Source organism: Diaporthe citri (genome assembly GCF_014595645.1).
Source record: "Diaporthe citri strain NFHF-8-4 chromosome Unknown scaffold_16, whole genome shotgun sequence".
NCBI lineage: Eukaryota > Fungi > Ascomycota > Sordariomycetes > Diaporthales > Diaporthaceae > Diaporthe > Diaporthe citri.
Window position 1 is genome coordinate 254,743 of NW_025064861.1, and position 14,144 is coordinate 268,886.

Sequence of the window (14,144 nt, forward strand, 5' to 3'; positions counted from 1 at the left end):
CTCGAGAACCTCGCCGTCTCAGTCCCCGTCCCAGTCCCACCTCCAAATCAGCCCAGGCCGGCCCCGGACCCAGATATTGAAAATTTCGAGTGCCAGGGCGAGCCGCCACCGCGACACAATGTCTGCTAACACTCTTGCCGGCTCGCATGCTTGCTCCCAATCTTTGTCTGGCGTGACATCCTGGCCTCGCTCTCAAACACAAGGTTGTGCTGCGGCCGCCACTGTGGGGCTCGTCGACGTTACACACAGTACGGTCGTTACACCAGTCCCGTACACCCGTCTTATCAGCCCTACCTCGAGGGCCCGAGGCACGAGGCACGAGGCACGACGCGCACATCCTTCCGTCTTTACACGGCCCCCGCAGCCACGGAATGCCTGCCCATGCCCAAACTGTACTGTACGGGTGTGCGATTGTACGATAGTGCATCTATGTATCTGTCCATGTGTGAACCGGTGTACGTAGTGAGTAGGCCTTGTTTAAAAGCCAGGGGTGCTTCCGGCTCTTCACCGAGCCACCCTCCTACAATTTACATCATGTCACGTCCTCCTCTTCCTCGCGCCCACGCGACGACTCCAATCCCGCCTTCGTGATCCCATCGGGCACCGGCAGCACGACCACCACCACCACCCGCAGTATCACCACCAGTGCCAGCACCAGTCTTCCTTGGTCTCCCTGCGGGCTGGCAAGTCATCATGGCCTCCACACCCCTTCAAACATCCACACAGCCGGCCCTGGCTGACAAGGAGGCGTCTGACCTCGAGAAGACGGCTCCTCCCAGTCCCGACAACACTTCTCTGGAGGACGCAACCCTCGCCGCACTGTCGCGCGTCAAGACTGCCGACGAGCACCACCCCATCCACTGTACGTGATTTTCCGTTTGTTTTGTTTTGTTTTCGCCCCTTCGACGCCCGGGGCTTTTCCATCTCCTGTGTCTTGAGATGTCTTGGAAGCCGTCTCAGGATATGTCTCATGGATCGATAGTCTCGAAGGTCGTCTCTGCGGCCTGTGAAACATATCCAGGGACCGCTCTTCACATACCTCGTGAAAGTACCATCTGCAACCCGGAGATTCATCACTGAGAATGGCTGGACAGGGAGCTCGACCAAGAAATGGTTCATCATCTTCTGGTACTGCCTACTGCAGGCATTTGTCACTCTCACCACCACCACCTACGTGTCGGCCGAGTTCCTGGTCCAGGAGACGTACGGCGGCTCTACCCAGGTCGTCGCCCTGGGCCAGTCCATGTTCATCATCGGCACTGCCGTCGGGCCCGCCTTCCTCGGCCCCTTGTCGTACGTCCCGTGCCCAATCCCGCCGCGCGCCGTACCGCACTGCTGACCTTGCTGTGCCAGGGACATCAACGGCCGGAAATGGGTCTACGTCGGCGCCATCTCCGTCTATGCCATCCTCAACATCGGCTGTGCCAAGGCGCTGAACCTTCCCATGTTGGTCATCTTCCAGTTCCTATGTGGAGCAGCCGGCAGTGTGGCCCTGTGTAATGTCGCTGGTACTATTGCCGACCTCTTTGGGGACTCGGACGGTGCTGGCCAGCCCAGTAAGCAGCTTCTGGATATGTTTTGAATCTCTCCGGGGATGACGGTGTCCACCATATTCGTAGTCTGGTCCACTACTTTCCTCAGAGCCCTGTTGTCAGGCTGCTTGCAGCTTTGGGCGGGCCAGGGGCACTTGGTGGCCAGCCCCTCCCCTTGTCCACATGACATGTGATGTGAGGTGGATATCTTGCTCGGTGCTTCGATAGCTGACTCCAGGTGCTGTAGTGGCCCTATTCGTCGCCTCCGCCAACTCCGGCCCGTCTATCGGCTCGCCCGTCGGGGAGTGGATTGCCGAGAACCCCAACATGGGCCTTCCGTGGATCTTCTGGATCAACGTCATCATAGGCGCTGCTTTCGCCATAGGCATGTGCTTCCTGCCAGAGACCCTCCCGCGGACCGTCATTGCGAGGGCCGTCAAGAAACACCAGGCTTCCAGCCCGGAGGAGGTCGCCGTTGCAGAGGAGAAGATCGATGTGCTGAAGGAGATGAGGTTCGTCACGACAATGGCCCTCAGGATCATGGTTACCGAGCCCATTGTGCTCTTCCTCGGCCTGTACAACGGCTTCGCCTACGGCCTTCTGTTCCTATACCTGGATGGCGTCTTCGACGTTTTCGTGTACAACAACGGATTGAGCTACATCGGGGCAGATCTCACTTACCTGAATTTCATAGTCGGTGTGAGTAGACGTCCCGCGCAACTATGGCACCATCCGAGACGCGGCCATCTGCCTTGTGCTCGGTCTCAGTGTGCCAGTAGTCGAGCTCACCTCGCCTCCCTCGCCCCACAAGTTAGCTGATACCAGGATAGGTGACCATCATGTTCTGTATCGTTCCCTTGCAGACCTACCTTTACAGGAAAGACCGTCTCAAGCACGGCACCAACCGTCCCGAGGCCCGCTTCCTTACTTCTCTGGTCGGCGTCTGGGGGTTCCCCATCTCATTACTGTGGTTCGCGTTCACCGACGATGGGTATGTATCCACGCCACGCCCCCGACTCAACTGTGACCCATGGCCTGCTCTGAGGGGTCCAATGGCTCCCTGAGCAGGCTCCTCAGCAACGCAGACCGCCAGACAGTCTTGCTAACAGGATAATATTCAGGTCCGTAAGCTTCTGGTCACCTGTCGTCGCTGGCGGCCTTCTGGCCGTCTGCGACCCCCTGCTCTGGCTGGCCATGTTGAATTACCTGACAGACTCTTATCCGAGCGTCGCCGCCTCAGCTGTCGCCGCCTTCCTGATCCCGTCGTTTCTGATCGCCGCGGGCCTTGCGCACGCAGGCATCGCCATGTTTGAAAACATGACTACCAAGTGGGCTATGGCGACGCTGGGGTTCATCTCGTTTGGCCTGGTCGCCCTGGTCTATGTCTTGTACTTCTTCGGTCCTCGGATCAGGGCGAGGTCGAAGCTCGCTCGGAAGTCATAGGACGTGCAGTATCGAAGCTTCTACAGCGCGCCAGGGGGACTCGCCGTCGGCACGTCGACGGTTGGCTGTAGCCCTGCCAGAATAGCCAGATAGCAGTTTTCTATACCATGCCTCGGGCGTCAAGCTTTCATCAGAGTTTGGGTGTTGCCCAGTCTGTCACGTATGTCCCGGAACCCGTGGTAAGTTCCCGCCAGCATCCACAGCATACAGTACGACAAGATAATATAAGCATGTTCCCTGCTAATTCTCTGGCCAGACATGCCTTGTCACTCACGAATCCCCCGGCCTTGGGATGATGGCGCCACATTGCTCCTCCGGAGCTCGGCAGTATGGCATGACCACCCAGCACATGCTCTCATCGGTCCTCCATACTGTCGATCATTTTCGGCAGAAGCAGATCGTTGAAGGCCCAGAGTATGGTGGTGAATTGGGCCGCAAACGCCCCTCCCGTCCACCACGTGGAGCGATGGCCCTGGAGGGCGTACTGTGCCTGGATAAACCCAGCCCTGATTTCGTCGGCGTCTGCACACATACGCGCCGGACCGTGGTCCTGAAATGCAGCAAATTGAAGCGACTCGTCAGTGGTGGCCAGCACTCCACTTTCCACCGTCTTGTTAAACCCATCCACAACAAGGCCCCGCGCTCCGGCCGCGTCAAAGCCAGCGTCGGTGACCATGAGGAATCGGAAAAGGTCACTGTCCTAGCCGAAGTAGTCGAACCGCGAGTTGAATGGTGGAAGGGGAAGTGCCGTCCAGTTTGATGGCTCGGCGGCGGCCGGCATGTTGGTCAAGGACTGATTCACAACCAGGGACGGGTTTCTCACCGCGCCGACGTAGACGTTCGAGGGTCGGAACTTGGAGAAGACGGCCGACTCGCTCGCGTCCAAATCAAAGGGGGCCATGTTGTCAGTACTAGGCTCGATAGCGATCAGAAGCCGCTGGGCTCTAATCCGCTTCCTGTTGCCGTTTGCGGCCTCCACGACGACTGTGACACCCGTGTCATCGGCGCCACGTACAGATGACATCACGGTACTGGAATAAAGAACATCTTGGCCGAGCAGATCGCCGATCTTCCGGTACAGCTCGTGATTGTCCCCTGACACCGGGACCACGTTGCTGGTCTCTCCAAATAATACGCCCGTCAAGGGTGCTCCTTTGCCCTGCATCACGTACATTGTGGGAATATTCATCCTGCACTTTGTCAGCAGGGTTTTCTCGATATTTACATATCACACATGGGTGGCGAGGCCCATTGCACGTGAATGAAGGGCCGCGTCTGTCAGTATCACTCACATGTCGCCAAGACCCACGCCAGTCAGCTGAAAGAGTCGCGGTACGGCGGCCGAGATGTTGTACCTGGCCACGAAGTCTCTGAACAAAAGAGTAAAGTCCTCGGGAATTTCACCCGGCAGCGGGAAATCAAAGTAGCCCGGCAACAGCAGTTGCTCGTATCGCTTGCACAGTCCATGATACGTTTTGAGAGCAGCAAGCGCTTCGGCACTTGTGGGGGCGGTGTAGTTGTCCAGGGCCCGGCCAGTTGTAAAGTCCACGTACTTGGTAGTTGTCACGAGAGGGAATACAGAGACAAGGCAGCTGTCCTCAATACGTCAATTCAGATTAAGACGGCGCTACCTTCTATGTAAGGAAGAAGTCTTATGGAAATCGCAAGGCAGGGGTTTTATGCCTGAGGGGTGTGGGGCCCAGAGCCTCAGTGAATGCCTGCAGTCAATGGGGTCCTTTACCCATACACCCACTCACAGGAGTAAGGGAAGTCTGGGACTTTACCACGACGGACATGTTCATGCGTTTGGTTATGAAGTCCGTGGTATTCTTGTAGGTAGTCCAAGCCTGGACCCCAGCATTGATGGGCTTCCCGGTGAGAGAGGATCTTGACACGTCTCGGTGAGCCCGCCCTGCGACAGGCAGTCAGTACTGAAAGTCGGTGCGGCGGCAACATGCTGGCTCACAAGTCTATCTCTCTTCTCGACCAGCATGATAGTCTTTCCCATGTCGCGCAGCTTGACCGCTGCGTGTGCTCCTGAGGCGCCACCCCCTACTACAACCACATCGCGGTTGACTACTTCGTCGGTGATGTCAGAAACCCCACCCGCGGCAGCAACGAGTGCAATGAGCACCAGGGGTGTAGCGAGACGCATTGCTTGTGGCCGGAAGATCCCCCACGAGGGCGATGGTTGCGTGTACTAATCAGAGCTGTCCCTGGAAGTGATGATCTGCGGTGTGTGCACGGGTGTCTCTGATTACCAGCTAATTACGGAATTGTCTCACCATATGGACAGGAGTTGGGGGAACTTGGTGGCTCTGACGCATTGTCGAGGTGATTATAGCAGTACTTGATGAAGCAATGAAGCAAACGATAGTTGATTGTTGTGTTAAGGAGAGAATTCTCTCCGCTATTAAACGTTTGGAAGGAGCTTATTTATAGGCTAGCGTTAATATATAGGCATATAACCCTTGCACCTTTCAACATACCCCTCATTATAAATATTATTATCTTAATAATAATAAGAGATATTATATTTTAATAATTAAAATGTAGTTTAAATATTTTATTATAATTTATATTAAAATTATTATATAAATATTATTAAATATTTATATATTTTACTTATATTATTTTTAATTAATTATTTTAATATTTATTTAATAATATAAACTTTATATTTATTTTAATTATAATCTTATTTAAGTTTTTTTACGAATGAAATAAAGTAATATTTTTATATAAATATTAATAAAATTATTTTTAAATATAATATAATAAATATTATATATTTCTTTAATTCTTTTATAAATAAAATAATAATAAATAATAATATATTTTAATTAAGCATTAACTTTATAATTTTAAATAAGGTTTAATATTAATTAATTATTAATATATAAAATAAATAAATGCTTAATATATTTAATATATAAATATTTTAATATTTAAATTCTTTAATAAAATATATAATAATATTAAGAAATATATTATATATTTTATCTTATAAATAAATTTTATAATAATAAATTAATGCTTTAATAATTAAGTAATTAAGTTATTATTAAAGAGTTATATATATTTATTAAATGCTTTTAAATTATTTAAATTAATATTATAAAAAGTATTAATATATATATAAAGTATAATAAATTAAAATAATAATATTTATTTTAAAAATCTTAAAATATAATTTAATATATATTAAATATATTAAAATAAGTTTTTTATAATATTTAAATATTAAATTATAAACTTTATATTAAATATTAATAATATTATATATAAAAATATAAAGTTAAGTTTTATTTTAATTATAAGAAAATTAATAAGTTTAATAAATAATTAATATATTATTATATTTATTATAATATTATTAAGCTTTTTTATTATAAAAATAAATTTAAATTTATAAAGGTTTACTTTTAATTATAATTAATTTTATTAAAATATTTTAAAATTTATTAAATATATTTTTTAAAAAAAATATAAATATTATTATTAATTTATATTATTTTTAATTTAAATAAATATTTATATAAATTAAAATCCTTATATTTAAAATATTATATAAATTTAATATAAAAGTTATTAATTAAAAAAAAATTTTAAAATAATTTATTTTAAAATAATTAATTTTAATTAATATTAAGTTTATAATAATATTTATATTTTTTTAGCTTTTTATAAAAGCTAAATTTATTATTTTTAAAAATTATATAACTTTTATAATATAAAAAGTTTAATAATAATGAATTATAATATTAATTATTTTAATTTTATAAGTTTTATAAGTTTAAATAAATTATTAATAAACTTTATATTATTAATAAGCTTCTTTAATTAAAATATTAATAATATTTTTATTTTAAGTAATATAATTTTATTTAATTAATTAATTATTTATATAATTTTTATTATTAAAATAAATTAAGTAATATAATTTAATATTATAATTTTAATAATCTTTTATAATAATATATATAAAATTAAAAATAATTTTACTTTTAACTTTAAATTTTATAAAATATACTTTTTAAACTTTATTTAATAATTTTATTTTTAACTTATAAGCTTTAATAAAAATATAAAAAAAATATAAAATAAAAATATAATTAAAAATATTTAATATTAAACTTTTATTTATAAAATACCTTAAATAATATTATTTAATATAATAAAGCTAAGTATAATTTTTAATTTTATAAATATATTATATAAAAAATTAATTTAAGTTATAAAAATAAATAATTATAAAGTTATTAATAAAACTAGCTTATAATAAAAAGCATTAATTAACTTATAACTTTATTAAATATAATAAGCTTAAGCTATATTTAAGCTATATTATAAGCTTATATTAAGCTTAATCTTTTTACGTAATAAGCGTATATTTATATAATAAATATATAAAAATAAGCCCTTTTAAAGCTCCTTTCTTTTTTATAATATTATAATTTATAACTTTTTTAAAATACTTTTTAATAGCTACTTAAGATTAACTTATTATATTAAATTAAAATTTTTAAATTATATAAAGGAAAGATATTTATATTATAATAAAAAAAATTTAATAAATAAGTTATTATTTTTCTTTAAAGGAATATAATTAATTTTTTTTTTAATTAACTTTAATACTTAATTATAAAATTACTTAAAATATATTTTAACCCCTTTAATTATTTATAATAATGTTAATTAACTTTATTAATAAATTTATTATATTACTTTTTATAATAATATTTTATTAATTTATAAAGCTTAAAATATATATAAGCTTTTTTATTTTATTTTTTATTTAATATAAATTATTTTTAATAAAACCTTTATTTAATAAAAATAAAAATACTTTTATAATTTAAAAAATTATAATATAATATAAGCTTTTTATTAATAAAAACTTTCTTAAAAGTCCTTAAAAGCATTAAACCTTTTTATAAAGCCAGCTATTTTCCAAGGTTTAAATATAAATAGCAATATTTTATAAATAAGGCAGCCATTAAAATAAAATAAAATGCTATTTATTGCTAATAAAATAAACCGCTTAGTTAAAAGATTAATAAGTTTTAATTATAATTAAAAATACTTAATAATATATAAGTGCCATATTATTATATTAAAAATGAGCCACTTAAATAAATGGGGAATAGGTTTTGCTAAACCCTCTTAAGGATAACTTAAGAAGGAGCTTTAACGCAATAAAAAGGGAAAATAGAAATAAAAGGAAGCTAAAAAAGGGAAAAGGCAAGTATTTTAAAAATTCTTAAAAATAAGAAAAGCTTAATTAAAGTATTAAATATATATAAAAAAAAATTAATTTCTTTAAAAATATTTAAAATAAGCATAAAAGCTAGTTTTTTATAGTTAGCTAAAATTTAATATAATACCATTTCTTATATATTTCCTTATACTTATTAATATACCCTTCTTTAAGTACTTTGTAATAAGTATTATAAAGATTATTAAAATAAAACCTTATTATCTTAAATTAAGCCTTTAAGTTTTAAAATTTACCTTATTATAATCTTAATTATTATTACCATTTTTAATTCCTTACTTACTTATCTTATTATAACTTTTGCTTTTTTATAAAAGCTTTAAATATTCTTAAAACTTACTTAGCAATATATTTATTAATTATATCCTTTTAGCTATTAAAATTTAATTTAATAGCTAACATTAATATAATTATTAAAAATTTAAATACCTTTATAAAATAAAAAGTAAATTTATTCTTTTTTTTAATTATTATATTAAGTATAATATATTAGCTTTATTAATTTTTACTTTTATTTTTTATAAAGCTTTTATTTTTAAGTTTTATGCCTTATATTTAATTACTTAATTAGCTTATTTATAAGCCTTTTAAATTATTCTTAAGTAAACTTTATTATTATTTTAACTATTTTAAGTTAGCTAATACACTTTAAGTTTTATCTATATTTATTATAAAAATAAATAAGTAAAAAAGATCCTTATATATATTAAGGCAAGCATTTCTTGCTAACTTTAAAATATCTTATAATATAATACTTAAGCTAAAGGCTTATTTAATTAAAGTTTTTCTTAGCTAATTTTAAGTTATATAAAAGTTTATACCTTATTATATATTAAACATTTAAAATTAAGTTATTAAATTAATTTATATTAAAAGTATTATTTCCTTTATGCCTTTCTTATAATTAATAGCAATCTTAATATATTATGATTTAAATAGCCGTTATTAAATAATCTCCCTTTATAATAAAAGCCCATTTCTTATTTTAATTACTTTCATACCATTAATCCTAATAAAGGAAATTAATATAAATATTTAAATAGCTTTACTAATCCCATTAAGCTTTAATTAAATAATAAATATTTAAATAGCAATATTAGCAATAGCTTTAAGCATTATAAGGTATATAATTTTAATTAAAAAAGCCTTAGCCTAATCCTATACCTTTTATTTATTCTTTTCTTAATTTTCCCTAAAATAGTTTTTAATAAACTTAACAACATATTATTTATAAAATACTTTATTAATTTATTTTAATTTTAATATAAATCTTTCATTAAAATCTTACATTTTATTTTTTAAAGCAGCTATTAAATATTTATAAATAAATACTTTAATATCCTTATTTATTTTACTATTTCCATCTCTTAATATAAGATTATTCCATAGCAAGCAATAATTCTCCATCTTATTAAAAATTATTATTATTTAATAATTAAGCATATAAATAAGTATAATAATAAATTTATAATCCTTAATTAATTTATATTATTAATATTTTATAAGTAAAGTATAATTATAATATAAAGGTTCTTTAAATAAAAATATAATATCTTAAAAGTTAAAAAGCTATTAAATTATAAGGGCTATAATATATTAAGTTTTTAATTTTTTATATTTATAAAGCATTCCTTTTATATTAAAAAAATTAAGGGTAAGAAAGATTTAATATTATTTTATTAAATTTATTAACTTAGCTAGTTTTTTTAACTTAAAATAAAGATTAATATTTAAGAAATATTCTTATATTATCTTTATAAGCTTATTATTAAATATTATTTATTTTATATTAAAGAATAATAATTAATTAAAGGTTTAAATTTATTAAATATTATTTAAGCAAACCTTATTTATAATAATTCTTATTTTAAAAGAATCTTTAAAAAAGTTAATACTTACTTTTTAAGTAAAGTTTTATTAATTTTAAATATTTATAATATTTAAAAATTATAATGCTTTACTAAGTAGGTTTTTAAAATTATTAAAGTAAGAAAGTTTTATAATTATTAATATTAAATTATTCTTTCTTAAATTAATAAGCTTAATTATTAAAATTAAGGCATTAAGGTTTTAAGATATCTTATAATATAAAGATAATTAAAACCGCTTTTTTACCTTGCTTTTTTAATTAAAAAATATCTTAGCTTTTAATTATAAAGAAAGAAGGTAAAGAAAATAAGTAATAAAATAAAGAATAAATAATAAAAATTAAGTAATAAAAAAAAATATAATAATAAAAAAAGCCTTATACTCTTAAGAATTACTATATAAGTAATTAAGATAAAGAAAGTTAAAAATAAAGAAGAAATGTAATTAATATTTAATTATAGCTTAAGGCAGCTTTTATAAATAATTAGTATTTATTTTTAAATAAAAATTAAATAAGAAAAAAAATTAATATATTAAAAGCATATTATTATTAAAATAGTTAAGTAATAGCTAACTTTTAACCTTTAATTAATAATAATATAAAGGTAAAAAAAAGAAAGAAAAAAAAGGTAAGAAAAAAGCTTAATTATAAATAAATAGGTATAGTAATGTATATAAGCTTAAAGCAGCAAAAGCTAATAACTTACTACTTTTAAGTTAAATAATTATATTAATTAAAAAAAAGAAGTAATAAAAAGGCTTATAAGTTATTATTAAAAGCTATTAATTTATTATTTTATTAATAATTAAAGTAAAAAGGGTATATAATTTCTTATTTCTCTTAAATAATAGCTAATTATAAAATATTCCCCTTTTAATTTATAAGTTTATTAAGCATAAATTAAAATAAATTACTTAATTAAAATTCCTTTATAATAAAAAGATAAATAATTTCTTTATAGGCAGGGAATTAAAGATAAGTAACTCTTTTTAAGCAATAAACCAACCCTAATTAAAAGCAAGGTAATAAATTACTTCTTTTAATAATAAAATAGCTTATTATTAATATTATTTATTTCTTTTTATTATAGCAACTTTATATATATAAATTTCCTTTCTTTCCTTAAGTTTTTTCTTCCTCCTTCCTTTTTTTAATATCTTTTTAACTTTAATTAGCCTTTAAATTAAGCTAAAATTAAAATAAAATATTATAATTTTCTTATCCTTAAATATCTTTTTATAATAATATCTTTATTATTAATCTCTTTTTAATTAAAGTTAAAAAGTTTAATATAAAAGGATTTTCTTTTTTCTTTTTAAGCTATTTATTATAACTTATAAGCTAAGTAAGTCTTAATTAAGGGTATTTATACTTCCTTTAAGCTAAAAGGCATCCTTAATAAAAATTAATTTATTAAAACCATCTTTTATAATATTTTTATAAAAGGCATTTATATATATAAAATTATTAATATTAAATAAAATTAATACCTTACCTAGCAATTTACTAATTTTACCTTTAAAAAGATAATTAAGGAACTATTTAATAAGTTTCTTAATAAGCTATAAAAAAAGTAGTTTTTAAATAATATTAAGAATTTAATTAAAAGCTATATAAATATTATTATTATTAAGGAAAATAATAAAGCTCCTTATAAAAAGTATATAATAATAATATATAACTACTTTAATTATTACTATTAAGTAACTTTATTTATAGCTTTTTATAACCATTAAAATGCTTTTCCTTATAAATATTATTTAAAGTATATAAATTGCAACCTTTCCTTAATTATAAATAAGAACATTTCTATTATAATTTCTTTCTTTAATTATTACTCCTTATATAGTTTTTATAATAATGCTTATATTAATTATATTTATTATATTAAGGGATTTAATTATACCTTTAATAAATATAATAATATAAAGAAAATATAAGAAGTAATAATAGCTAAGTAAGTAAAGTTTAAAAGTATATTTAGCTTTATAATTATTATTAATAAAATAATATAGCTTAAAGGAATAATTAGCTTTAATATTATTTAAAATAAAAAGGCTAGCATTATTTAAGGCTAATAATTACAACCTTATAATATAAAATTCTTATTATATTAATTATAAAAATAAGCTTTTAATAAGGTATAAATAATAATTAAGATAAAAGAAAAAAAAGGAAAAAGTAAATTAAGTTATTAAAAAGAAAAAGAAAGTTTTTAATTTTAATAAAAAAATAATAAATAAGTATATAATAAATTTTATAATGCATTTTTTAAAAATATAATATTTTATATTTAAACCTAAGGCTAAATTTAATTAAGTAAATAAATATATATAAAAAGAAATTCCATATTATAATAAATAATATATATATATATATATAAGAAAGAAAATAAAACCCCCCCCCCTTTAAATAAATACCTAAGCTAAAATTTAAAAGTATCGCTAAGCTAATTATATTAAAAATATTAAGAATTATTTAATTAAAGCAAAGAAATATTAATAAATTATAAAGGCTTATTTCCTAAGTTTCTTTACTTTATATATAAGCATATTATAAATTCAACATTTTAAATAATAAAGTTTAAAGAATTTAATAAATTTAACCTTATAAATAATTAATATGCTTAGGCAGTAAATAAAAATATATTTAATTAATTTTAATAGTAATTAAAGTTAAGGTTATTTAAGTTAGGGTTAAATAAACTAAATTTCATTAAAATATTTAAGAAAGGGTTATTATTTATAATAAGCATAAAATCAGTTTCCTAAAGCAAATAAGGTTTAGGTTCCTATATCCCGGAATGATTAATAAATCTTTTTAATCATTTTAATAAAAATATACCCAAAAGGTAAATATTATTAAGTATTTAAAGTTTATAAATGTTATTATAATAAATCTTATAAATAATAAAAGAACTAAATTAATAATAAATTAGTTTCCTAAATAAGAATTAATTAACTTTCCTTTGCTTATTAATAAGCAAAACTAAGTTATTCTTTTTTAAAAGAATAAATTAAGGGAAACTATAATATATATCTTATTATATAGCTTTTTTTTTATAATTAAAGATTAATTTAATTACTATCTTTATATTTTATAAGAAATTAAAGAATAATTAAAGCTAAGAATTAAAAGCATTTTAAGCAAATATATTTAAAGTTTAAGCTTAAATATATTATATGGAAATAATAATCTTAATTAAAATAATTAATTTAAAGCTATAAAGAAAATAAAAGAAACTCTTTTTATAAGATTTCCTAAGTAAAGTTTAATTAGCAAAAAAAGCATAAAATAAGATTTATACTTAGCCTTTAATCCCTTTATTAAGTATCTTTTTAATAATAATTATAATAATAAAGTATTTATATTTAATAATATTATTAATATAAGGATTATATATTAAAATTATAATCTTTTTAACTTTAATTATTAAGAAATATTAAGTAAATTAACTTATATTCTTTTATCCCCTATTTATTACTACCTTTATTAAAAACCCCTATTTAAAAAGGAATTTTTAAATAAAGAACTTTTTAATGCTTTTTAAATTAATTACCTTAAGAAATATAACTTTAACCTATCTTATTAAATTATATTATTCTTTAATTAACTTATTATATCCTTAATTAAAAAGTAAATATTAAATATTAATATAAATTTTAATAAATAGTTAATCTAATATAATAAGAATAACTTTATTATTATAAATTTAAGTATCTTACTTATTATAATAAGAATAACTAGCAATAGCTTTCTTAATATTAATATATATTCTTTTTTAATAATATATAGCTTGAATTTAAAAATAAGTAATATTCCTTTTATAATATTTAAGAAGAGTATAATAATTTTTAATAATTTCTTACCTTTAATTAAGATTATTTATAATTTATTATTATAATAAATCCTTTTTAAGTTATTTTTAAAGAATTCCTTTATAAATAAAGAAATAATAAGCCTTTTTATAAAAGAATAATTATTATTATAATATTAAATTTTTAAAATAAATCTTATAATA

General features: G+C 29.7%; 3 protein-coding genes across 3 annotated transcripts; 1 reads left to right on the top strand and 2 right to left on the bottom strand.

Annotated features, from left to right (window-relative positions):
* Positions 1–693: 693 nt before the first annotated feature.
* Positions 694–2,975, top strand: INS49_005293 (uncharacterized protein; the record flags this gene model as incomplete). The annotated part of the gene is made up of 6 exons (XM_043166074.1): positions 694–862; positions 1,095–1,293; positions 1,354–1,556; positions 1,780–2,231; positions 2,363–2,523; positions 2,654–2,975. The coding sequence occupies 6 exons, from the start codon at positions 694–696 to the stop codon at positions 2,973–2,975; spliced, it is 1,506 nt and encodes a 501-aa protein (XP_043017333.1).
* A 355-nt stretch (positions 2,976–3,330) lies between these two features.
* INS49_005294 (uncharacterized protein) lies at positions 3,331–3,651 on the bottom strand (the record flags this gene model as incomplete). The annotated part of the gene is made up of 1 exon (XM_043166075.1): positions 3,331–3,651. One exon carries the CDS (start codon positions 3,649–3,651, stop codon positions 3,331–3,333), a length of 321 nt encoding a protein of 106 aa, XP_043017334.1.
* Positions 3,652–3,675: 24 nt separating this feature from the next.
* INS49_005295 (uncharacterized protein) lies at positions 3,676–5,130 on the bottom strand (the record flags this gene model as incomplete). The annotated part of the gene is made up of 4 exons (XM_043166076.1): positions 3,676–4,165; positions 4,268–4,567; positions 4,871–4,887; positions 4,942–5,130. 4 exons carry the CDS (start codon positions 5,128–5,130, stop codon positions 3,676–3,678), a joined length of 996 nt encoding a protein of 331 aa, XP_043017335.1.
* Between the last annotated feature and the right edge of the window lie 9,014 nt (positions 5,131–14,144).